This window comes from Anabrus simplex, chromosome 11 (genome assembly GCF_040414725.1).
Source record: "Anabrus simplex isolate iqAnaSimp1 chromosome 11, ASM4041472v1, whole genome shotgun sequence".
Lineage (NCBI taxonomy): Eukaryota > Metazoa > Arthropoda > Insecta > Orthoptera > Tettigoniidae > Anabrus > Anabrus simplex.
Window position 1 is genome coordinate 1,813,320 of NC_090275.1, and position 25,080 is coordinate 1,838,399.

General features: G+C 40.9%; 1 protein-coding gene across 3 annotated transcripts in view; it reads right to left on the bottom strand.

Moving 5' to 3' along the window:
* LOC136883521 (sortilin-related receptor) overlaps positions 1-25,080 on the bottom strand; it is a 698,235-nt gene that overhangs the window by 605,521 nt on the left and 67,634 nt on the right. Inside the window, exon 1 of one of the 3 annotated variants that reach the window (XM_067155884.2) lies at positions 19,525-19,795. The exons of 1 other annotated variant lie outside the window; for it this stretch is intronic. In XM_067155884.2, coding sequence (XP_067011985.2) covers positions 19,525-19,764 — 240 coding nt within the window. In that variant the 5' untranslated portion in view covers positions 19,765-19,795. Of the gene's footprint in view, positions 1-19,524; positions 19,809-25,080 lie in introns of those variants that run through there. One more of the 3 variants, XM_068229722.1, reaches the window with a different exon arrangement.

Here is a 25,080-nt window from a genome sequence, read left to right on the forward strand (position 1 = left end):
ATGATGAGTAAATGGTATTATAAATTTACTAATTTGGGATAAATATTTCAGGTTCCCTATGGGAATCAACATCTATATCATCTGATGGCCAAGCAGGCATCAATTTTTGGTAATGACACAAAGTCTCTCATAGTGCATTCGCACTGCCGGTGGCTCCAAGTAGCCTCCCACGCAGTGGCCTCCACGGTACGCACTAGCCATGCGTCTTGGTGGGTGTGCTATGTACCAACTGATGAGCCCAAATTAGCACATGGGGGTGAAACGCTGGCAACCAGGAATGAGTTCCTGGAAAAAAAGTATAATGTCCAATAACGGACCATTTATATTGGTTTTATAAATTTACTCATTCGGGACAAATATTTCAGGTTCCCTATGGGAATCAACATCTATATCATGTCTAATAGGGTTAGTCAATTGTTGTCCAGGGCCGCTACTCCTAAGCGACCAGGTTCCTACGGTAAACTTGTCTACGGAGGAAGATTCTAGTAGGTCTATTGAGGGTAGGAAATCTGTTGCTACTCAACAAACATGTGCTCCATCAGAACAGGTGTCTGATCATCTGAGACTACTTCCACTTTTCTTTATGGGTAATGCAGTGTTTGAACCTTCTCAACCTCCAATGCCATCCCCTATTATGTCGCCAGGTTTCAGCAGCTTGCCCCACCCATTAGCCATATTGCTTAAGAGCATATCCAAGTTCACAGTAAATTCCACTAATGAGGTGATTTCATTCCTGAGATTTTTAGTCTAGTTTCAAAACCATGCTTTAGTCTTCGCTTTGTCTCATTCTCAAATTCTCCAAATAATTTACCCATATTCTGTAGGTGTCCTCTCGGAAAAAATCATAAAAGTAATAGCTGATAGACCTTCGACAGAAGACTTCCATGCCCACCTCTTGTCTAACTTCATTCTGACTAGAGCTATGTTATCCCCGATTCAGAAGTACTACTTTAGAGTACAGAGGTCGGACGAGTATTATATATATTATATTATATATATTATATACCAGAGTATTTGCTCTTCATGTTTTGCAGCTCGACCCCAAACATTCCCAGAAATAGAGGCAATGGCAGTGTCAGCCGAAGGAGTAAGGTACGCTGACACCTTACGAGTCACCAGGGAACCCCCTCCATCATCTAATAGTTCGCGGCCGCCACCTCACCGAACCTTCCCCACACGCAAGTGTTATGCGTGCGGATCGCCCGAACACCTTAGAAATAAATTAACCTTGGTAAAATCTAGTGGAACTAGGAACGGAGCAGGTCCGTCCCGAGGTTGTTTCAAGTGTGAGTCGTTTTCCCTTCTAGCCAAGAATTACACTTCACTTAACAGCACACCATCTTGTTCAAATTCTGGTGCTGCCTCCACTAACCCAGACGACAGGAAGTGACTAGCGTCATTGGCTGAGTCTCAATGTTCAACATTCCGTTAAATCAAGTAACCAATCCTTCAACGAAGAGACTTCCTCTAATTTATTATTTGAAGGCCTTAGGGAATGCCTTAAAATTGCTTCAGAGACCCCTGAATTCGTGCCATTTCTGAAAATTGAAGTAAATAACAAACTCGTCATGGCGTTATTAGATTCAGGGAGAGTTAGCTCCATTATTTATGAAGAATGGTACCTTAAACTGAAAGCTTGTTGCAAATTTCCAGACTATTGTTTGTCTTGCATTACATGTGTTTCGGCACATTCGTCATCATTGGAAATTTTAGGCTTCTTTTTTGTTAATGTTATTTGTAGCTAAACAATTGTCTTGCCCTGTAATATTGGAGGCCGATTTTATGTCTCATTCGAGTCTTGTGCTCGATCTTCAGAGAAAGTCATGCACATTCAAGTTTGCTATTAACTATAATACGAGGGCAGATCAGAAAATAAGTCGCACTTCCCAATTGTGGCCATTTATTACACCATCTATACAACAGCAACACGACTATAACGACATACACTGTAACGTCATTTTTCCACATAGTTTCCAAGAGACTCCAAACATTTCTGCGAACGCACAACCCACTTGTCGATGCCGGATGCATAGAAATTTCCTCCAGCATTCTGCAACCACTCGGAGACAGCGGCCTTCACCTCCTCATCGGTCGGGAAACGTCGACCACCGAGCTCCATTATGAGCTTACCGAACAGATGAAAGTCATACGGCGCTAGGTCGGGACTGTAGGGTGGATGTTGGCAGACCTCCCACTTGAAATGCTGCAGCAGTTCTCTCGTTTGGCGGGCCTTGTGAGATGTTGCGTTATCGTGCAACAAAATCACACCGGGGCTCAATTTCCCCCGGCGCTTCCCTTTAATCGCTTTACGCAACCGACGCAACGTTTGACAATACGACGCCGTGTAGATCGTCGTTCCTTTTGGCATGAATGCCACGTGCAGCAAACCCTCCATGTCAAAGAACACTGTCGCCATAACCTTACCGGCTGAAGGCTGAACCTTGGCCTTCTTTCGTTGTGATGATGAGGGGTGCACCCATTCCACTGATGTTCACTTCGTTTGGGGGGGGTGAAGTGGTGGACCCACGTTTCGTCGCCTGTGACGATTCGCCGCGGAAACCCCTTGACGTCTGCGGCATAGCGTTGCAAAAATGCCAGGGAGGATTAGAAATGTCCCTTTTGCTCATGGTGAGAAGACGTGGGACCCATCTTTGACACAGCTTACGATATCAAAGGTCCTCGTGAACAATGGCGAACACACTGCCATACGACATGTTCAGCTGCGTCGCAATTTCTCCCAGTTTAATGCGCCGGTTCTGTCTAATGACCGCATTCACACTGTTGACCTTTGCACGGGTCCTGGACATTACGGGCCTGCCTTCGCAATGGTTGTCCGTGATATCTGTGCGACTTCGAATTGCTGACACCACTTTACGATACCTTGCCGGGAAATGGAGCGCTCCCCATACACAGCACTAATTTCACGATGAATGTCCGTGCAATTCTTCCTCTTGGCCCATAGGAATCGGATTGTCACACGCACCTCACATTTGGAGTGAATGTCCAGTTGACGCGCCATTGCATTTGGCCGCTATTCACACAATACTAGACAAGACACCACAGCGACCTGCCTAACAAACGTGTGGGCAGTGTCTGTCCCGTTTTCCGCTGTGCCCACGTTTTGCAACACACAGCGCGCTGCTGCAGCGCGTTAGTGCAACTAAACTTTTGATCCACCTATGTATTTCTCTTTTGAAATGTAATTCTGCATCTATTTCGCCTACGCAGAGTGAGATGTCGTTAGATCTTAGGCACCTACCTGAGGAGCAGGCTGAAATTACAGTATTAGAAGGTTGTGTCAGTCTTTTCCTGATGTATTTTCAGAAAACTTTGGCGTCACTGAGCTTATTGAATTTTAAGCTCCCTTGGTCCCCACATAAATGATCTCTAGTGACATTTTGTGCTTACTCAAGAAAATTAATTAAAACTCAATCATGAATCGCTCTAGCGACATCTGGTTTACTCTGTCATCTCGTAGAGTATAACAGAAACTCAAAATGAATGCGCATGCAGCCTAATGTCAAAATCAAAAATGCCTGTCACGGTAGCTGAGGCTTTAATATTATTATTATTTGTAAAGGAACAGTTCTTATTTCATCTAGGTGGAATTTCCTCAATGGTTTGGTTGCGTTGCCAGACAAACCATGGTTAATTTATTCACTCTGTTCCTCCCTCTCTCTCTCTCTTGCCCAGCTGCTCACATAGAAAAAAGGAATAAAAATTGTATAATATGTAAAGGTGGAATTACCCAACCATTAAGAACTCCCAACTTGTTAACATAAGAGTATGTAACCAATGCAGAAAGGATATTTAAAAATGGGCAATGGCATACAATTTTAGCAATTTTCTTAGAAAGGTATATCCTTAACTGAACTGTGAAAAATTGAGCCATTAAGGAACAAAATGATGCAAGGAAACTCAGGGACAACAATAGAAAGGTCATGATAAAATAACAGAATCCAATCAGACCTACAGCAAGCAAAGTAAAAGAGAACACATGAACTGCAATCACCAGAAGATAGCAAGAGCAACAGGAGTCTATTGTACGAAGTCAAAGAAGAATCAATAAAAGGGAATAGAGAAAAATGATGGCAGTACAGCAAGGAAACAAAAATAGGTACTTAAGAGGAGTGGACAAATATTTTGAGAGGATGAGGAAGGCCCAAAAGAAGAAAACTTGTGAGAGGAGCAGCCTCAAGGAACATTGTACTATGGGAAGTAGACTGACAATCGGAATGGACTTTAAGGTTAAGTTTCAATATTCCACCTTTACAATACCATAAGTTTGTTGTTTATTTATTTAAACAACATTATTAAATAATACGGGACATGTTTCGTCTAACTTGTAGACATCATCAGCCGTAAGATATTCAAGAAAAAGCTTTGGCCGACGCACCTGATTGCTGCATATCAACGGCACACTCAAGAAGAATTTTAACAACAAGCTTTACTATATCGTTCTCATGTGTGTGAATTTAAGTTGTTTTTTTTTCAACAGGATTTGAATGTTTGTACTTGGAACAATCTGGAACATCCTCGCTATTTTGATTGACGTGTTCGACAACTGATTTATTTTATTGTGTTTGTTCTGTCCTTGTCCTTTTTAAAGCTTTTTCTTGAATATCTTACGGCTGATGATGTCTACAAGTTAGACGAAACATGTCCCGTATTATTTAATAATGTTGTTTAAATAAATAAACAATAAACTTATGGTATTGTAAAGGTGGAATATTGAAACTTAACCTTAAAGTATACGTACGACAATACAGACTTTACGATGAAATTTATTTTATGTAATCGGAGTGGACGCGATCCAACGAACAAATATTTTAGGTTACACAGGACAATGAATGCTTATCTGCAAGAGATAAGGAATTATCAATAGACTGATGTTATGTAATTGTAATATGGAGATCTTCTGCCCCGACTATAAGGGATATTATTTTGTACAACCTTCTCCTTGATTAAGAATGACCTGTTGTCCATGGTCTGGTGGCCATTACCTAGCCCCCGTCTCCAAACCCTGGCCTACGAACACACACTCTTCCTCAATGCTGCCCGCCTCATCTCTATCTGCAAAAACAGTACTCTCAATCTCCATCCAACAATCTCTGTCGCCGAGTTAATTACTGTTTCAGAGCCCTCTCAGCCGTGTCTCAACATCTGGCGAGCGATGCCGGCGTGGGGTAAGGGCCCACTTCACTCCGGTCCAGTCTCCTTCTAAACAGCGCGCTGGAGTTCCATCTTTTCCGGCAAGGGCTGAGGTGCGGTATCTCAACCGCCAACCCATCTTGGAACAGTACATCTACATCTGATCGGCGGCGACCATCACCATGACAACCCCTCTCATAGTAGCGGCAGAGGGGTATCTGAAGGTACTTGGGGGGGGTCCGAAGGATACCACCTGGTATCGCCGGCGACCGCTGATTTTGCCGTCATACTTGAACTAGGTACCACGGACTCTACTGTGGGAAGACTTCAAGATGAGCTTTCAAAATATTTTTTCTCTAATATGAACTTTCAGCAAGAAATTTTCCATCTGTGAAATTCCAGCATTTTTTTGTTTTTGCAAAGTTCTACTGTGTCACCCCAAGGAGGAACTTTTGAGGGGGGAGGGGAGGTCTGTACCAGGAGGTACACCTCATCCCCATACATTTAAATGAGGCACCTAGAAGAACGCTACCTATCATATAAAAATTGAAACATATATTTGCATGAAGTTGGGACATTGATCAAAAGATGTCACTACTAAATGATGGAGTAATATGTTATTTTAAAGTTTCCTAAACTGACTGGATTTCTTTGTTTTGCTGTGGTGTATCACAGGAAGTTTGCACTTTTCACCATAGATGCCTATTAAAGAACTGATGTCATGCACTCTGGTGCAAAGTGGAATAACTAGAGATTTAAAGAAGTTTTGTGTTTATAGGTTTTCTCAACTGAATTGACTTTCATTATTTTTGATACTTCAAGGTTTGCAATACTTCCTTCTCATCCCGTCAGCTTTGGTTTCTGACCAATCAGAAATTTTGTGTGTATTTTTCAGCCAATCATAGGCTTTTTGTAACTTTTTGTCTGTCCAATAAAATGAGAGGGTGTGCCCGGATTTAGTCCAGAGCCTTCTCAAAACTTCCTCTTGGGTATAAAAGCTATCGCTTTTTTGAGTTAACTTGTCTTACTGATCGTAGAGTTATTGAGTGTGTGTGCTAAGAGAGAAGGGGGTCCTCATTCTTCGGCAGGCAGAACATCAGCCCAGGTAATGGCCACCAGTTTTCTATCTCTGTAGTTATCTCCGCAAGCTGAACTCGAGGGGAAGGTTCCAATCTTTAACTATGTAACAGTCAATTTCCTAAATGAAAACTTGCTTCCTTCTCATGTAAAATTTCATGTAAGTCCTAAGGACTTAAATTGTAAATCGGGGGTAGAGAGTGCGTCACCCTCTCGAATTCCCCTTCAATCAATCTTGAGGTGACTAAGATTTGAAACTACTGTTATCTTGTAAATCGTAAATTAACTTGTCCTTCTAGTCACCTCAGTAGTGTGAGATTAGCCTCTGCATCGTCAGACTCCACGCCCAAGTAGGGTTTTAACCTTGGTTTTCAAGGAACGCAATGTACGCTCCATACATTTTCAAGTTTGGGGCAGTAATTCAACCTGTTCTTTTTCACGAATGCCCAATAGAATGGGTACTAGATACCCCTGTGTAAACTAAAAGGTAATTAATATGGTATTGTAAATTGTAGGTTGTGCCTAGAGAGGCCTGAAGGTGTAATTGTATGGAGCAGAGACGCTGTTTTCCGTCTTGTAAGAGTTAATGGTTGCCGTAAGAGTTCGGGAGGGCTGTCTCCTTGGTAGAGCATGTGAGCTTTTTTCTGGTAAGTGTAATAGATCTTTGTGTGGTGCATTTGGACTTGTAACCATTGGAGCAAGGTGCTCTTGGAAATTGTGTCCTTGTCTATCTCACATTAGCGATGTGGAGACCTTTGTAAATTATGAGATTGAAGCTCAAGGTTGTAAATTACCAATTCTTGCTTTTTCTGTTTTGTACCAAAATTGCTCTGTACCTGAAATCTTGTGACGAGTTTTGTCAAAATTTAAGCTCTGAAGAGAAACATAACCTTTATTTTTAAAATTTTAAATTAATCTTTGACTATCATAGATAGACCCATTCCAGCCTACACCTTCTTTCACCTCTGCATTCCACCGATAACCCCGGAACAGTTCCAATATTCAAAAATCAAAGTAGAAAGAAATGTGAGAAGTAAACAATCAGCTCACGTCTACCCTCCATACCATTACAGAAAAAACTTGGAAGAAAAGATGAGACAATGTTCTCAAGATAACAGGGTTCAGAGGGAAAGAATATTCCATTGAATAAAGGTCAAAGTGTCATATGATAACCGTCAGAGGTGTGCCTAGATCAGGACTGAAAATATCCCACTGCAGAGCTACCATCAGTTTTCTAACTGTGGCTGCTAAACAGCTTCAAGTGAAAGCAGGGTCAATACTACGAATCTACCCTCCTGAGGCCCAGACCATTTCTCTCTTGGCCACATGATCTAGGTCATCGGCCCCTAATGGTATGAAATGAGAAAAAAGGTAATGACAATTTAAAAGTCCAAAATTATCCACTGACCAGAGTTCAAAATGCGATGACAAAGAATGAATGGATGAATATGAATTTAAAACAATCAGTGGATCCGACCCGCAATGCACCACATTCCCAGAAACTAGTGTAAAACAATGGTATTACTGACCAAGGGACTGCTTCTAAAGCTCGATCCTTAATCGATGATGCTTGTTGTCTAAAGGGGTCGAAAATCCGGTCACTGGCCCCTTCATAATGGTAGGCTACTTACCGCTCGTAAAGTAGAACCATGGTATTTGTCATGTTGTGGTACTAATCAAAGTAGTGTAGACTCGCGGTATTCCACACATTATGGTAATACACGCATGTAACGCAGACCTATGGTGTTTCTCACATTGCGGCGCCACTTACAGGGAACACAAACCTATGGTGTTCCTCACATAGTGGGTACTAATCACAGGCAACACAGACCCACGGTGTCGCTCATATCGTTGTACTAATCGCAGGCAACGTCCAGACACGTGGCGTTTCACATAATGGTACTAATTACAGGCAACGTTCCGCACGTAGTGGTACTAATCACGGTTACTGTAAAACCCATCCTGATCCACACTGTTGCAACTAATCACAAACCTAACATAGCAGTACTACTCGCAGTTAAAGGCGACCTGTGATGGTCCCCACGTGACTGTACTAATTACAAGTAGTCTCATGGCCCTAATTCGATCATCCCTTATTCACTCCTTTTACTCACCTCTTACAACAGACAGGGGATACCGTGGGGGTTTGAGTACTTCTCTACCAGTGTCTTGGTGGGAGACAGTGAACTGAGAAGCATACCACACCAAAGTCAAAGACAACTGGAACACAAACATTTGCTCAATTTTCTCTTATTTTATTTTTTAAGTATAAATAAATATAAAATATCCATTTTTTTTTAAACAATGTCCTTTTAAAAGGTCGCCAGGCCTCAGGAGGCTCTTCACTGCATTAATTGCTTGATGATCAAAATGAATGGGAATTTTTAACTTTTAAAATACTCTAATTAAAATGGATAACTGTACAGCCATATGCCATTACATCAAAGTTCCATTTTCCTTTATCACATGACATCTGTCTATGGCAAAATTTTAATTACCGTACTTTCGTTGGGAATACGCCAAATGTCGTTGGAGATCGTTCGCGTGACATCGTATAAAATGAATTACAACAAGTGATGCATTTCATACTTGTTCCATACTCTCCAAGCAGTTGCCGGTCTCCAGCTCACCTGTTAACATGGCGAGACAGCTATTTTCGTACGAGTCGGCTCGATGGGTGAAGTGCTACCTTCATGAGCACATATTGATGTCACTGTAAATAAATTTGAAACACGAACAGTTTTAACTGTGGCTGGTCAGCCATAAGAGTGAGTGGTATCTTGCATCATTGAATGATTGTTTATTCGACCCACAGTTTATGTTCTTTTCGGATGAGGCCTGGTTTCATCTTAATGGTCGTGTGAAGAGTCATAACTCTCGCTATTGGTGTGCAGAAAATCCTATGGTGTTTATAAAGTCCCTCATTAAGATAGCAAGATTGGTGTTTGGTGTGTTGTTAGCGCAAGACGAATAATTGGGCCTTTTTTTTTTTTTTTTTTTTGACTAGAGTAAATGCAGTGTGTGATTTTTACTTGTGGGGTAAAGTGAAGAAAAAAGTGTATCGAACAAATCCTCACACATTGGAGGAAGTCAAAGAAAACATTACGAATGAAATCAAAAACACAACTCACTTGTGTCAGAGCCAGATACAATGCCTGTACAAAGTAGGAAGCATCTTTTATAAGGTAAGATTTCATATAAGATTGTATAGACACAGAGAGACCCTACCGCTGTTCTAATGTACACCACTAAAACTTGTACACTCATACACTAGGACACGTTTCGACCCCACATGGAGACAAGAAATACGGATAAAAATGATAGATGGAAAAATTCAGTGTGACACATCATCATGATGTTATACTGTATGAAGTGAGTTGCAGCAGACAATGGTGTTGATGGGGTGATAGTACTTCACAGGGAACACTAAGTACCTACGTGTTAATGATCTTTATTGGGGTAATCGTATTAACGAAGTGCACAGGAACCTCGTTTATCCGGTCCTCGTTAATCCGGATCGAAAATAATAAAAATTTATTTTTACTTGTACAGTATTTTTGTTACGGCACCGACTCTTCTTGAATGTCTTTTCCACCAAGGATAGTTAAGGACAGGAATTTGAAGCAATTCGGCCATGATCTATCAAAGGTACTGTTCCGGCGTTCACCTGGAATTAAGAATGGGAAACCGTGGAAAACCATTCCCAGGACGGCCAAGGTGGGATTCGAACCCACGTTCTTCTGAGTGCCACGCACTATTAATTCACCGATGGTAAATTTGAAAATGAAAGCGGCACTCCATCAGAAGAAGCAGTGACTCGTGGAGAGGCAACAATGCAGCTGGACAAACTGATGGCCTATTTAGAATTCTTCACTGAAACCACACCAGCAGAACTGTTGTTAGTAACACGTCTTCGTGATTGTGCTGTGCGCAAATGCCATACAAATGTAAAACAGAAAAACTTGCACATCATTTTAGTGCATAAAACAGTCATAAATGTAAGAAAAGTTTTACAACTTATGTTAATAGATTATATAACATGTACTGCAGGCCTATTTGTTTTTTCGTTTTATCCAGATTTTCGATCATCCGGATCAGTTCCAGTCCCACTTAATCTGGATGAACGAGGTACTTGTGTAGTTAAAAAATGTTACAGGACTCTTCACATGATTATGAGAGTATTTAGTGGCTGTAATAAGTATGCAAAGGAGAGGGCGTGTAAGTCTCTGGTAGGACCGCAGTTAAGAGTATGGCTCCAGTCTATGGGACCCTCACCAGAACTACTCGATACGAGAACTGGAAAAAATTCAAAGGAAAGCTTCACAATTTGTTCTGGATTATTTACGACAAAGGAGTAGTGTCATTAAAATGTTGCAAAATTTGGGCTCAGAAGACTTGGGACTAAGGAGACAAGATGCTCGACTGTGCGGTATCTAATACCAAAATAGTTGGTCCGTTATTGGACATCATAAATCTTCCAGCTAACTCATTCCTGGTTGCCAGCATTTCACCCCAGTGTGCTAAGTTGGGCTCATCAGTTGGTACATAGCACACCCACCAAGACGCATGGCCAGTGCATACCGTGGAGGCCACTGCGTAGGTTACTTGAAACCACCGGCAGTGCCAATGCACTATGAGACTTCATCTCATTTTCAAAAATTGATGCCTGCAAGCCCATCAGATGATACAGATGTTGATTGCCATAGGGAACCTGAAATATTTTGTCCCGAAGGAGTAAACGGGTGGTATCATTCGAGCTGTCAGTGGCAAGTTGGCGTGCAATGACATAAGTAGAAGAATAAGCTTGAATAGAGCTTTTAAAAGTATAAAGTGGGAAAGATCATAATATGAAGATAAAGTTAGAATTCAAGAGGACAAATATTCATTTATAGGATGAGGAGCAAGGGAAATGTTTGATATATTTCCAAGTTTGTTAAAAATATTTGAGAAAAAGCTGAGAACCCCCCCCCCCATGGCACTACAGCCCTGAAGGGCCTTGGCCTACCCAGCGACCGCTTACGAGGTGTCGTGTGGTCAGCACGACGAATCCTCTCGGCCGTTATTCTTGGCTTCCTAGACAGGGGCCGCTATCTCACCACCAGATAGATTCTCAATTCTGATCACGTACACTCAGTGGACCTCGAACCAGCCCTCAGATTCAGGTAAAGATCCCTGACCTGGCCGGGAATTGAACCCACAGCCTCCAGGTAAGAGGCAGCCATGCCACCCCTACACCACGGGGCCGGCAAAAGCTAGGTAAACTATTTATAGGGAATCTGCCACCTGGGTGACCGCCCTAAATGCAGGTCATTGACGACTGGATTGAATTGAATTGATCTCCTTCCTACACATGCATCTTCACTAGTAAAGTGATCAGACTAGAGTGAATACAAGACGTAATTGTTATACAAGACTGCTGCTACAATAACATACTTGTTCACTAGACAAGACAGTATAAGTCCAGGATCCGCCGGCACAAGCGAGCAGGGGCTCCATGGTTGTGAGCGGCATTTGAAGGTTGAGATTTACAGTAATGGCGGATAATCTGAAAGGAGATTGACAACCTGGTACCTTTTGTCTGTTTTGATGCAATGTACACATATATAGATCAAGCATAGCAAATCAAGGGACCACTAGGCCTAGACTGGGTAAAACTTTAATAACAAGAGGTATACATCACGGCTAACACGACGTAACAAGACCATGACAATATGAGATACATCCAGCTATAAAAATAGTGACCAATCCATTGGTCTGGATTGGTTAGGCCCAGCTAGTGACAAGACCATTAGGCTAGGGGCATGTAAAGAGGGTCTTGGCGAAGGCCTCAAGCATCCCCTGGGACAGTATTTGCTACTTACGAGACCACTGTAATCCACCGATGGTGATAGGTTAGGTTGTGATCCACTGATAGTCACACGGTTAGGTTATATTTGGTATGGTAAAGTGTGATAGAATTTCTAATTGACAGACTGAAACCACTGTCGGTGACAATGACTGAATGCAATATGGAATCAATTATTGGTCTATCAAGGTTTCATCCAGCATATAGGCGAGGAACTGGCAAACCAACACCATACATACATACATACATACATGTTTACAGAAATCAGTAAAATAGAATATTAATTTATGGTACACACTGTTCTTTAAAGAAAAGGAATGTCCAGTCAACTATAATTGCAGTGAACTTTTTTTTTTTTTTTTTTTACGGTTTTGGACTAGTATAGTATCATCACGCAAACACACACAGACAATGTTAAAAAGTGACTCATGATCTTATTAACGATGACTGGCAGGATGTCCAACTTCACCAATCTATGTTCTAGACTATTTCTATTTTTTAAATGAATTTGTCCTCTATTGTAATTCTGCAAATGTTTTTGAATATATATATATATATATATATATATATATATATATGGCTAAAATGAAGGTGTATAAGCTACAAGGTCTTTTTTATGTGAGGAATGTGTCGTGGTAATGAACCTCATAATTTGGGTTTCATGCACTTTTTATAATTTCTCAAATTTATGTTGGTAGAAAAAAAATGGTGTATGGTTTTTGGTGCCAAGAGTGTCTGAGGAAAAGTTCAGCTCTCCAGATGAAGGTTTTTATTTGACTCCCGTAGGCGACCTGCGCGCCGTGATGAGGATGAAGTGATGAAGGCGACACGTACACCCAGCCCCCGTGCCAGCGAAATTAACCAATTATGTTTTAAATTCCCGACCCTGCCAGAAATCGAACTCAGGACGCCTGTGATCAAAGGCCAGCACGCTAACCATTAAGCCATGGAGCCCGACTATGTTTGTAGAAATTCAGTCACATATGACAGTGACATTTTTGGCGGTAAATGCAAATTACTTCGCAATGCCATATGTCTCAAGGGTAATGTATCTGTACAGCCTATATACAAGACTTTTAAATCTTGACCTGTCAAGGGACATGTTGGCCAAGTGGTGTAAGGCTACGAGACTACGGACTTCAAGATCAGTGGTTCGAATCGACCCATCGCCAGGAATTTGCTGATTGGATGCTACCAATTGAACATCTCCCCCCAGAACACGAGGAACATTGGTCTACGTGGAAATCGTTGAACAGGCTTCGCACTGGGGTTGGTAGATCAAGAACCAATATGGTAAAGTGGGGCTTTCCTGGCACATCCAGGCAATGCGAATGTGGTGAAGACCAAACCACAGCCCATTTCATGAACTGTAGTAAGTGTCCTTTAAGTTGCACAATAGAGGACTTGATGGCTGCAACACCTAATGCCCGTGATTTGGCAAAATTCTGGGCAGACACTATTTGATATGTATGTCATTAAGTACCATTATGCTATGTAAAATGTATGCTTCTGATACGAATAAATAAATAAATAAATAAATAAATGTAAATAAATGTAAGGCAGGAAAACAGCAAGCGTGAAGGGGGCAGGAGGGGAAATAAGAGAAAGGTAAATGGGTAAAACTATCACTAATTTTACTTTTTCCCCACCTGAAACCCCTACTATCCAGGCAGGTCCCTCAAGTATGACGTCACATGGCCTTGTTCCGAGAAGACAACCCATTAACCACAACAAAGACAAAGCCAACACAATCAAGGTAAGTATTTGCTCTCCTCAACATCCATGACGGCCTAAATTCTTTAATTTTTAAAAGTTAAAAGATAATGTGCATTCTAAATCTGGCTAAAGAAAATTCAAGAAAAACAGTTTATTATTGTATTAATAAAGTACACACATGTGCTGGTAATAGGCATACAAGCAGGCCTGAAAAAACATGTAAATAATCCATTTCTATATGCACGAGTTCGTTTTAAAAAATCTGCATTGCTAAGAGACGAGTGACGTCAATAGAGGAGACAGAAAAGATTTATTTATTAATAATAAAAATAATAATACAGAATTTCGTACAATGTGCATTAGTCTTCACAGAACTTTCTTAGAGAGGAACCACGTCAGTTACACCACAGTATGCGATATCTGTCGCATGGCTGTTCACAGAGTTTACACAAACATTGTAGATCCGGAACGTGGAACTTCCTCCCGCTACACAGCCTATGATGAAACCAATGAACCGTCCCAGCTCACAGTTCGCGTTCATGCAGTCAGACAAAGTCATTGCATCGCTCCTATAGAAATCATCCCGTATTTCCTTCCGTTTCCCTTGAATCTTGTATAATAATTGCTGACAGGCCTCAGCAAAGGCAGGTGCGGCTGCATGCACAGTTCTTCAATGTAGTATTCCTGTCGGGCCAGGACATACACCAGGCAGAAAGGGGTAAATTTTTGGAAATTCACAACTTTTTTCAAATACCTTGATTTGACACTTCCTAATGTTTTCAAGTCTTTCTTCTTCAGGTGGTCCCATATACATTCCAAAGCATACGTCAAGACTGGTGTCACTTTCAACTTGAATAGGTCCATAGCCATTTGAAATGAAAGTTTACCAATATTATTCACTTCACCCATTGAAACCACTGCGGATGCTACCTTCTTCATGTATGGTGAATATATCACCACGCATTTGGAATGTCGGACCCAGACACTTGAAGCTAGTCACTATTTGCAGGTTTACCCCTTCTAATTTCATTACTTGGTTTGTAGCTAGTCTTCCTCCCTTTCAGAAGGTCATCATGATTGTTTTAAGTTTATTCATTCTTAGCCCATTTTCTGTAGACCATTTCAGTAATTTGTGGAATCTACTTGTAACTTTTCAATCGATTCAGAAGCAAGAACCATGTCGTCCACATACATATAGACTAACTACTTTTACTACACCCAGAAGAGCTATGTTAAACAGTAGAGGTCTTAATGGGTCACCCCACAATACACCGTACAACACGACACCGATCTGTAAAAGAGTTTTTAGAGAATACAATACAAGGGGAAGGATTCTCACAAGATGGCAGAAGCAGGTTCAGAGTATTTTTCTGAGAAAGCAAGCACATCACTGTTTCCAGGCAGGAGCCCACTGGAGCAGGTGGAGATTATCATTTTAAGGGGAAATGCAACCATTCCCTTTTACACCAATCAGAAGTGAAAAATGAAGAAGCCTAATCCTTTGAAGAATGAAGGATCTTTACCTTTTTCTTTTTTTCTGGGCCACTCTTCTCACGACAGAGATTGGCCTGAATGTCCAAAAATACATTACAGCTACTAAACGATTCTTTTTTTTTTAAGCCCCTAGATTAAAGGAGGAATCGAGAAAGTGAAAGGTAATCATCCGACGCCATGACACTTTCAAACTTTGCGGGCCTCTTTAGCCTTTTGTCTTTGGCAGTGGTTGGTAACGAAATCTCTGTCTCTTCATTGGTGGGAATGACGTCTTAATCTTCGATATCTCAGCCAATGCCCCTGATCCTTGGTAAAAGCAATGGATAATGGTGCCTGGACCATTACTTTAGGTTCATCATCAACATCATCTTCCTTCCAAGTATTGGGCCATGTGACCCGTTACGGTCTTGCATTTTACTTTTTGCAAGACTTGAAAGCAATCAAATGTCCTTCCGACGGGTTGCTAGCCTGAAGGTGGGGCTGCCACCTCTCAGCTAATGGACTAGCTGAAATCACAGCATTTCCTCCATAATGGATGTAACGGTTATACCGCCGTGACTATGTCGTCAGGGCCTCATCTGTGGGAACAGGTTTCTTCATCTCGGGAAGGTGCGGTTGGCCTTTGGGCAGGAGAGGTTATGTCATAATCATCATCATCATCCTTCCAAGTACTGGGCCATGTGGCCCATTACGGTCTTGCATTTTCTTTCCATCGCTTCATTGGACGTCTTACAGATCTCTGTCCTCTTGGTTGATAGCGTAGGATCCCCTTTGGTAGTCTTCCAGATTCCATCCTTTGAACATGACGTTTCCAGTTTTCTTGGTAATCATAGATGTAATTGATTACTGATTTCACATTCAGTCCCTTAAGTATATCTTCATTTCTTTTACGATTCCATTTCGTACAGCCTGCTGTTCTGCGCATGAACGTCATTTCACGTGCTGTAATTCTGGAAATGTCTTGAGTTCTTATTGTCCATGCCTCACTGCCGTAGCAAAGGGTTGGTCTGGCTAAAGTGTTATAAAGACGTAAGCGAGTGTGTTTTTAGACAAGAGATGGCTTCATGATATGATTTATGATTCCTGTTGTTCTGGTAAATTTGGTTATTTTTGCAGAGATATCAATTCTCCCTTGGTAAAATAAATTGTATCCCAGATAATTGAATTCGTTGACTCTTTCCAAAATTTTATTATCTAAACAGATTTTACTCGGGATAGGGTCCTTCCCCTTAAAGGCCATTATTTTGCTCTTTTGTGGTGAAATGATCATGTCGAATTTTGAAGAGACTTTCTGCAGATTAAATACTGACCACTGAAGATCATCTTTTGATGATGCTACCAATGCAACTTCTTCAGCAAAGAGTATGGCATCAAGATGTGCGAGATATCTGCTGACTGGGATTGATCCATGCCTTTCATGCCTCCATTCCTGTATTATGTTGTTCATATAGATTATGAACAACAAAGGAGAAAGTCCACAACCTTGTCTCACACCACTGCTGACCGGTTTCCATTCAGTCTGATGATTACCTAACTTTATTGCAATAAGGTTGTCACTGTACATGTTGTATATGTTATCTATTAACTGTTGTGGGACATTATCTTCTGCTAAGATATTAAGAAGTCTGTTCCTGTTAACTAGGTCAAAGGCTTTCTTAAAATCAACAAATGCTATGTGAGTTTCCAAGTTAAATTCCCTGCGTTTTTCGACTAAGATTTTCAAGGTAAAGTAAGCATCAGCACATGAGCGCCCCTTTCGAAATCCATGTTGTTCATTTCCAATCACATTTTCATAATACCTGAATAATTTTTCTCTGACAATATTAGAGTAAATTTTGTAACCTGAGTTGAGTATACTTATCCCTCTGTAATTTCCACAATCTTTCACACTGCCCTTCTTATGAAGAGGAATAACTATAGCTTTTTGCCAATTCTCTGGTGGTCTGTTGCCATTCCAAATTAGATTGATGAATTTGAGAAATCTTTGCTTGAAGATGTCACTGGAATACTTGAATAATTCTGCATTTATTGAATCTTCTCCAGATGCTTTTCCATTTCTAAGTTTTCTGAGTATTAGCTCCAGTTCTTCGAGTGTAATGGTTTCCAAAGACTTGTTAAGAGATGTTGGCAGAAGAAATATACTTCTAGGGGCAGGTGGGTTGGATCCTGGCAGGCGTAATGAACACATCTCTCCTCCAGAATCATTTCTAGGTAAGAATAACATATGTTATAGGCTAATCCTTGTAGGGCGGACTCTATATTTCTACCTTTATTTATTCCAAAATTAGATTCAGCAGACTGAAGAACTGAATTCTCAGATATAAAGAATGGAGATATCCGCAAAATGAACGGGTCGTGAAAAGCATGAAATTCAACGACTCTCTAAGCCTCACACACCTAATACCATTGACAGGAGTAGGAGTTTGGTTGTTTGGCTGAATGTGGGTTTTTTATGTAGGCTAAAAGCTACACTGTCTATTATCTGCGCACTTTTTAGTGATAGATTTTTGTACTCGTTGGAAAAGTAAGAAGGGTTCCGTTAATACTGCCAACTGAATGGAAATGAAATCAGAATTGAATCGATAATATGATCGATCGATATGAATTGTATAAACCTTTATTATTTTAAGCAAACAACTGTGTCACACACACACAATATATAATACTATATAACATTTCCCGTTGCGAAACGTGTTCCTAGCATGAATTCTATAGTTTGGCTTTGCTGTGTAAACAACAACAGTACGAGTACGTAAAGTGTACGCCAGATGGCGCACAGCGATGATAAGCGATTCTTAGTTTGTGTTTCAAAGGTTGCCAATACGAATCTCGAATATAACCGAAGTCGACCTCTTCAGCACTAGGGTGTAAATCTATCACTAAAAAGTGCGCAGATAATAGTTGTTGCAATTGCCAAACATGAGTTGAAAAATAAAAAGGAAAGGAAACTTCTAGGAGTGAACGTTTCAGCTAATAAAAATCAGGAAACAAAAAACATTACCAAGAACCTGAAGAACCTAACGGTGTCTGACTTAGAACTGAACATGAGTCTACCGATAAGAGCTGACAGGAAATAAGGTAGAAATAGAAACCAAGCAAGATAAAGAGGAATTAATACCAGTTTCATATGCATCTCCATCACGCATGTTCAAGCCACTGTTAGCGAGTTAAAGGTACAGTAGCACATAAGAAAGCAACATGAATAATAAATTGTAATATGCAAAACTGGGATCAACAGTGAGAGGTGAGAAAGCAGGTTCAAGTTACTGTTGATATCCTGATCATAACCACGGGAACTCCAGGTTTAGGGGCCTATGTGGAATTAGATGACATGAAGGTGTTCTTAATAATGCAATAGGGCAGTTCCGGAATGATCACATTGGCTGAATCTAGGTGTATGAACTACTATGATTGTACAGGGTCATATAAAACATTTTCCTACGTCATTTGTTAAATCACACAGAGGGCAAGGTAGGCATAAGCAGGAGGTAGGTGACCCTGGAGATAATGATTAATCTCTGGATGTGATGTTGAGGTAAGAGACAAAGAAAGAGCAACAGATTACATTGAATAGATTATGAGGAAGCTTAATTCACAGAAACATGCAGGATGAATGGTGAAATGTACAATATTTCATGCTGAAAACAAAACGGTTTAATCTGAAATTAAATCTCACTATAGCGCAACTGAAATTAATATTGAAGTGCAATGTGTAAACTAAGGGAAATCTACCTAGGCCTAGATCACAAGTTGAAGAGTAAGCTAATCTGTTCAATGGTATATGACAAGTCAAGCTTTCCACAAATTAGGAAATACTGCAGATGTCAGGCTCTATGGTTAAAAAGAACACAATGATATTCAGATCAGAGGATGACAAGACACATCTAGAGAATGAAGAAATAGCAGCAGGTTAATAGTACGACGCCAAAGAGAATTTGACAGGACACAAAATGGCAACATAGCAGAGTATCACATGACTATCCGCAAAATTGCACAATACCGAAATAATGACAAATTTTCATTATCATCATTTTCATACAGTAAAATAGCGCGCAGGGAAGTAATCTGTCGTTCACTATACCGTTTTAAAACCCAAAATAAACAGCACACGACAACAAGGTTAAAATGCGCACCAAGAACAAGGCAACTTCAAATTATCCAATATCAACAATATAAAGCTTCGACAGTCCCGGAGATAAACAATACACCAAAGGACGAAAAGCACTTAAAACATTTCTAACCTTAACCATGTTAGAATTAACTCCAACCGAACGTTTCTTTCGACTTCCATCTCCTTGCTGTTCGATGCCGGCTTTATCTTCGGAATCATTATTTATCACTAAGCTCCAACCCGTAGAATGTGGTTCACCAGCATAGACATGTAGAGTTTGAGAAGGATATCCATGTCCCGATGCTTGAAGAACGGTTATCCCTATTGTAAAGAAGAGAACGCACCATCGCCACTTCACCGCACCAGCCATGTTGCTTCACTGGCGCAGCAGATTTACTTCCCTGTGCGAGAACAGCAAATCAGCCTGAACTCCGGAACCTACACATACATACGCTTGCGCAGACGGACAACATTTACCGTACTCTTACGTTTTAGATAACGAACTCCGCTGAAAAGCGAATGACTGCACTCGTATGATTCATGCATTCATCTCGACAATGCAATTCGTCTCGGCTATACGTTAATCCAATTTAGAAAATCTCTATTATGTCTTTCTTAACCCATTATTTGATCATCTTAGAACGTGATTGTTTACCAACAACACGGTGTTGCCATGTATAGACCTGCGTACTTGACAGCAATCAAGACGAGAAATAAGAGGTCCAGCGAAGATGATAGTTGTGTTTTACGGAGTACAATGAGAACTTTGTGGAACTCACGTATTCTGCTGGTAGTAATTGTTATAATTAGACAATCATACACTCTTGATACTACTCAGAGAAAGGAAGAAACAGGAATAATTTCGACCTTCCGAAAGATGACGGTATCGACGAAAGAAAGGGAAGGCCACGAGCTATGTGAAATTGAAGGATGAGTTCGCAAACGTAAAGCAGCAGTTGACCAAGAGAGATCAGATAGGAAAGGTGAAAGTAAGAAGACTTAAGCAATGCTAGAGTCAGCTAGTTGGTAGCAAACTCACGCTCCTAAGATCAGAGTCCCTTTTAGTCACATCTTACGACAGTTAGAGAAAGACGTAGTTGAGAGCCTGTGGAGGTTCATTTTACATACCGTATATTTAACATGATGCTGAAAAATAGAAGCTTGTCGATCAGTCGTGCACTATAGGGGACACAAAAAGTGGAAGGACGGGGTGTTCTTACAACAAAGGTATGTTTCACATCTCTCATCAGTGTTCAGAGAACATTCATTACATCTGCATAAAAGCACATATAGACTACAGTCCACGATTCGCAACCCTACCAGAGTATGGGACTTTTGGGGTCACGGTTGCGTGTTAAAGCACGTAGGTTTGACATCTTCATTCTGAATTATTTTCCACCACCAACGGTTGTCAAGATGTTCTGTTCTGTCTAATGCGTTTTCGATAATTCTGAATCCATTTATATGTCGCGACATTTTAAAAAGAAAGATATTATTCGCACTTCTCCGCACCACAATTCACTCAAATGTTCAGCATTTGATTTGTTTTCGCCGTATACTTGTATAACTCACTGAGAAGAATCAAATGACACCCCACACGCTGGAGTCCAGAGCCGCGTGGCACGGCGATTTTAGCATAGTAACCCTCACCATCCTAGAACTAACACCACGTCAGAGTTTATTTAATACATATAAGTGGAAGCGCACCAAGGGAGACATAGTTTAGCAACAAACAAATTAGGCCATGGAATAATACTTTCGTTTGATATTACCCTCGTATGCCGTAATCACATTTACGAGCTTGTAAATAAAGGAATTCGATTCGGAGTTGCTATTAAGAATGGAAGAACAATACTGACTTTTAAATTGTGGATCCGGATAACTTAAAAAGTTGGAAGCATATAACAATTATCTGTTATAAGAAGAATCATAGAATGTGTTCTAGACAAGTCTTCCTGTTTTATTCCGTGTTCCCCGCTTGCACAAATGCATCATTGATCTGCGTTTCAAGAAAAAAAAAAAAAGCGAAGTCTATGAAAATGAACTGCTTGCTGCCTTGCTTTTGTAGATGTCTCCAAAGCCCTTGAATCCATCGGCCACGATCATACACGCAGCTTCTTGCAAAATATCTGAAAATGTAAAGACTTAAGTCACAAATCTCTTTGTCGACAACCAGAGGCGGATCCAGGATTTCCTAAAGAGAGGGGCTAACTTTTTAAAATACCACACCACAAAGCAAAACGAGTATAGGGGAAATTTTATTTCCCTTTCTTCTTCTTACAAGTTGCTTTACGTCGCATTGACACAGATAGGACTTATGACGACAATGGGACAGGAAAGGGCTATGAGTGTGAAGGAACAGCCCCACAGGGCTGCCGACAATGGGGTTCGAACCCACTATCTCCCGAATACTGGACACTGGCCGCACTTAAGCGACTGCAGCTATCGAGCTCAGTCATTTTACTTCCGTAGTGATGAAATTTCTCAAGTTTATTTTAACGAAGTTGTTGCAGTATTGTAAGGTAGTTTATTGATATTTACTTCACCACAAAATTCCTTAAAATTCAGTAATGTTTAAAGTATATTGACTTTACTCTGTATACTTACATATTAACAGTTGACCAGTCAGAAACACTCCGGTACAGCCTTCGTGGTTTTGACTTAAGAGAACTTCAACATTTATTGCCCTTTCCTCGTGAATGTTTGGCAATGCAAGCCCACTGAAGCCGGTTCTATCCCATTGCAGTTGCCAGTAGGAGCCATCAGTTGCCTCCCCACCCCACCCCACTCCACTTTGTGGAGAAAATATTCCATTTTAGCCGCTGACAGTAGGAATTATTTTAAAAAGCCTTGTTGTCTTATCAGCTGATTATTTCCTTTAAATATTACCAAAATTACTAGCGGAAGTACGCACAAAATGTCGTTCGTCCCGGATAGCATGTGCTGTAAGGAAGGCTGGCCAAGGACATGATGATTCACCCGCTCGCCGCACGCATTCGTCAGTTTGCAAGTCTCCCTAGTGTCTGTTGGTGTGTAAACAAGTACTAAATTATTTTAATTGTATAATCACGCCGTACTTTATTTAATTGTAATAAATGTGTGGTGAAATAGTATTGAATCAAGATCTCACAAAACTATTATTACTGCACTTAAACTGTCAACCTTTACCTCTCTGTCGAAATTCGCTCAGAGAGCTTACCACTTTGTAACTTCTCTTAATTCACTTTTGATGTACATACTTCCCCACCCCCTCACTGGTACTGTTTGTTGTCTGCATTTGTTTTTGCCCCCGCACTTTTAATTCCCAATCGCCGCTACTGGTAGTTGCAAGCACAGCGGTTCGATTAATCAAATTTGCGGCCTAAATGCAAAATGTCAAATATCTCGAAAACGGTACCGGTACGTCGTAGAGCAAAACGGACAAAATTTTAGCCCTCTAATACCGTGGCACGGCCTGTCTAGAACATGATGGCATAAGAAAAAGTGACCCAATGATTTGATCAACGGTGCGCAAGATGGCCGCTATACATAGACTCTTATGGAACTAACTCCTGCGACCTGGGGCAGGGGCAAATGCGCAAGATGGCTGCTATTAATAGGCTCTTATGGAGAAAGCTGGCCCAGGGTAGGATAGGCAGTATACATAAGACATAAGGAAATGGCCTAGGGACTAATGCGCAAGATGGCGGCCGCGTGCACCTTCCTATTACTAGGGCCCCCGAGGTAAGATGGCCGCTATACATTGGTTATATGAGACTAACTTTAAGGAGATGGACCAAGATATAATGGTAACACATTGTTCTTATAGACTTATTTCTATAGAGCTACCTCAGGGGCTCACAACTTGTAACTTATGACCTGTTAGTTTTATCAGTCTAACATTCGAGAACTGAGGCAAGGGCTACTATGCAAGGTGGATGCTATCCTCTATTCGTACAGACCTAACTAGAGAGCTACTATAGGGGCTCACAGCATCTAACTTAAAGCTATTACATTTATCAGTCTAACATTCGACAACTGAGGCAAGGGCTACTATACAAGGTGGATGCTATCCTCTATTCGTATAGACCTAACTAGATAACTACTATAGGGGCTCACAACATCTAACTTAAAACCTATTTGTCTTATTGGCTTAACTTTGAGGGGCTGAGCCAAGAGCTGCTATGCAAGATGGCTGCTATACTCTATTCGTTTGAGACCTAACTTGAGAGCTGCCTCAGGGGCTCACAAATTGTAACTTTCGTACGACGATTGTGCCTCCCTACACCAGCTAGGACAAAACTTTACATCCTAGCTAATTGTACAGGCTTACCTGCACGCTGATCAGGTGTTAACCTAATCGTTTGCCTTCCCCCACCACAAATTTCGCACCTACACTTTGTGGTATTAGAACTAGGGAGATGATGTAAGACTTAATACATGTGCTTTATTCATAGAATTGTAACGTTGGAAGGTGACCTTAAGTCTTGGAGCTGAACTTGGAACAAGATGAGAGGCTAATCATGGGACTATGGAAATGGTGTAAGGCTTAATATATATGCCTTATTCACAGGCGTGTAATATTGGGAAGCATCTTTGAGGCTCGAAGCTAAGAAACGTATAGTACCTTACAATATTGTTGACATGATTAAGAGATTAAAGGGCTGAAGGGCAAAGAGGCTAAAGGGTAAAAGGGCTCCTCCTCATCCGTATGACAAAAGGGCTGAAGGGATAAAGGGCCAGTGCCCCAGAGTAAGTCCCATAAGAGCTCGTGTATAGCCGCCATCTTGCACATTAGCCCCTGCGCCAGCTCCGGCTCTTTTTTCTTGCTTACTGGTACGTAACGTACTGGTTTATCATAGCTTTCCAGCTATTCAATCCCTACTCTGAGGCGCTGATTGGAATGAGCAGTGTGCACAATTAACGAAATCTGTCTGCGGCCTAGTCATTCCAGCTCTGGAACTTTGGACTCTTAGATCGGCACCGTAGTACTGTTCGTTAAAAGTGAGAAAAATGTGCGGTTTTTCATTTGATCGAGTGTTTTATGTGATAACATTGCTTTTAATCGCTACATTCCTACTGACGTCATTATAATGACCTGTGTTGACTTCAGTTGGGAAAACCATAAAGGCAGTCTTCTCGAGCACTCCGTAGCGAAGCATGGGTCCATCAGCTAGTCATCATCTAAAAGTGTTAATTCCCCTCCCTGAGGAGGAGGAGCGGGTGGCCCACCGGGAGGTTCGGGCGGGTTCAGGTGATGTAAAGGATTATAGAGGCGGGAGAATTGAAGTGAAAAGTGAAGGAGATATTGGGACAGGGTTGTTGATCTCTAGGCTAAGTGCTTTATTGTTGTTGTTTTTGGTCTTTTTTGTATTTGTGTCTTTATTTAAAGTTTACATAGGTCACATAGTACATAATGATATTAAACATTGTTTAATATTATGATGGATATACATTTTACTAATTACAGTTGTACACATATGTAGTTGATCGAGACTGCCATACTGAGAAAATAAACACTTTTTTTTTTTAGATATCAAATTGGAAGCATGACCTGACATTTACATGACTCAGTCTTATACACGCTTTTCAATGCGCGCTACTAACTAAAATCAAAAATACCTTTCTGGATAATGTTCAGAGGGTGTTAAAAGGTGCAGTCAAAGAAATTATCGGCCTCTCTCATGAGTATCCAAATGGGATGATC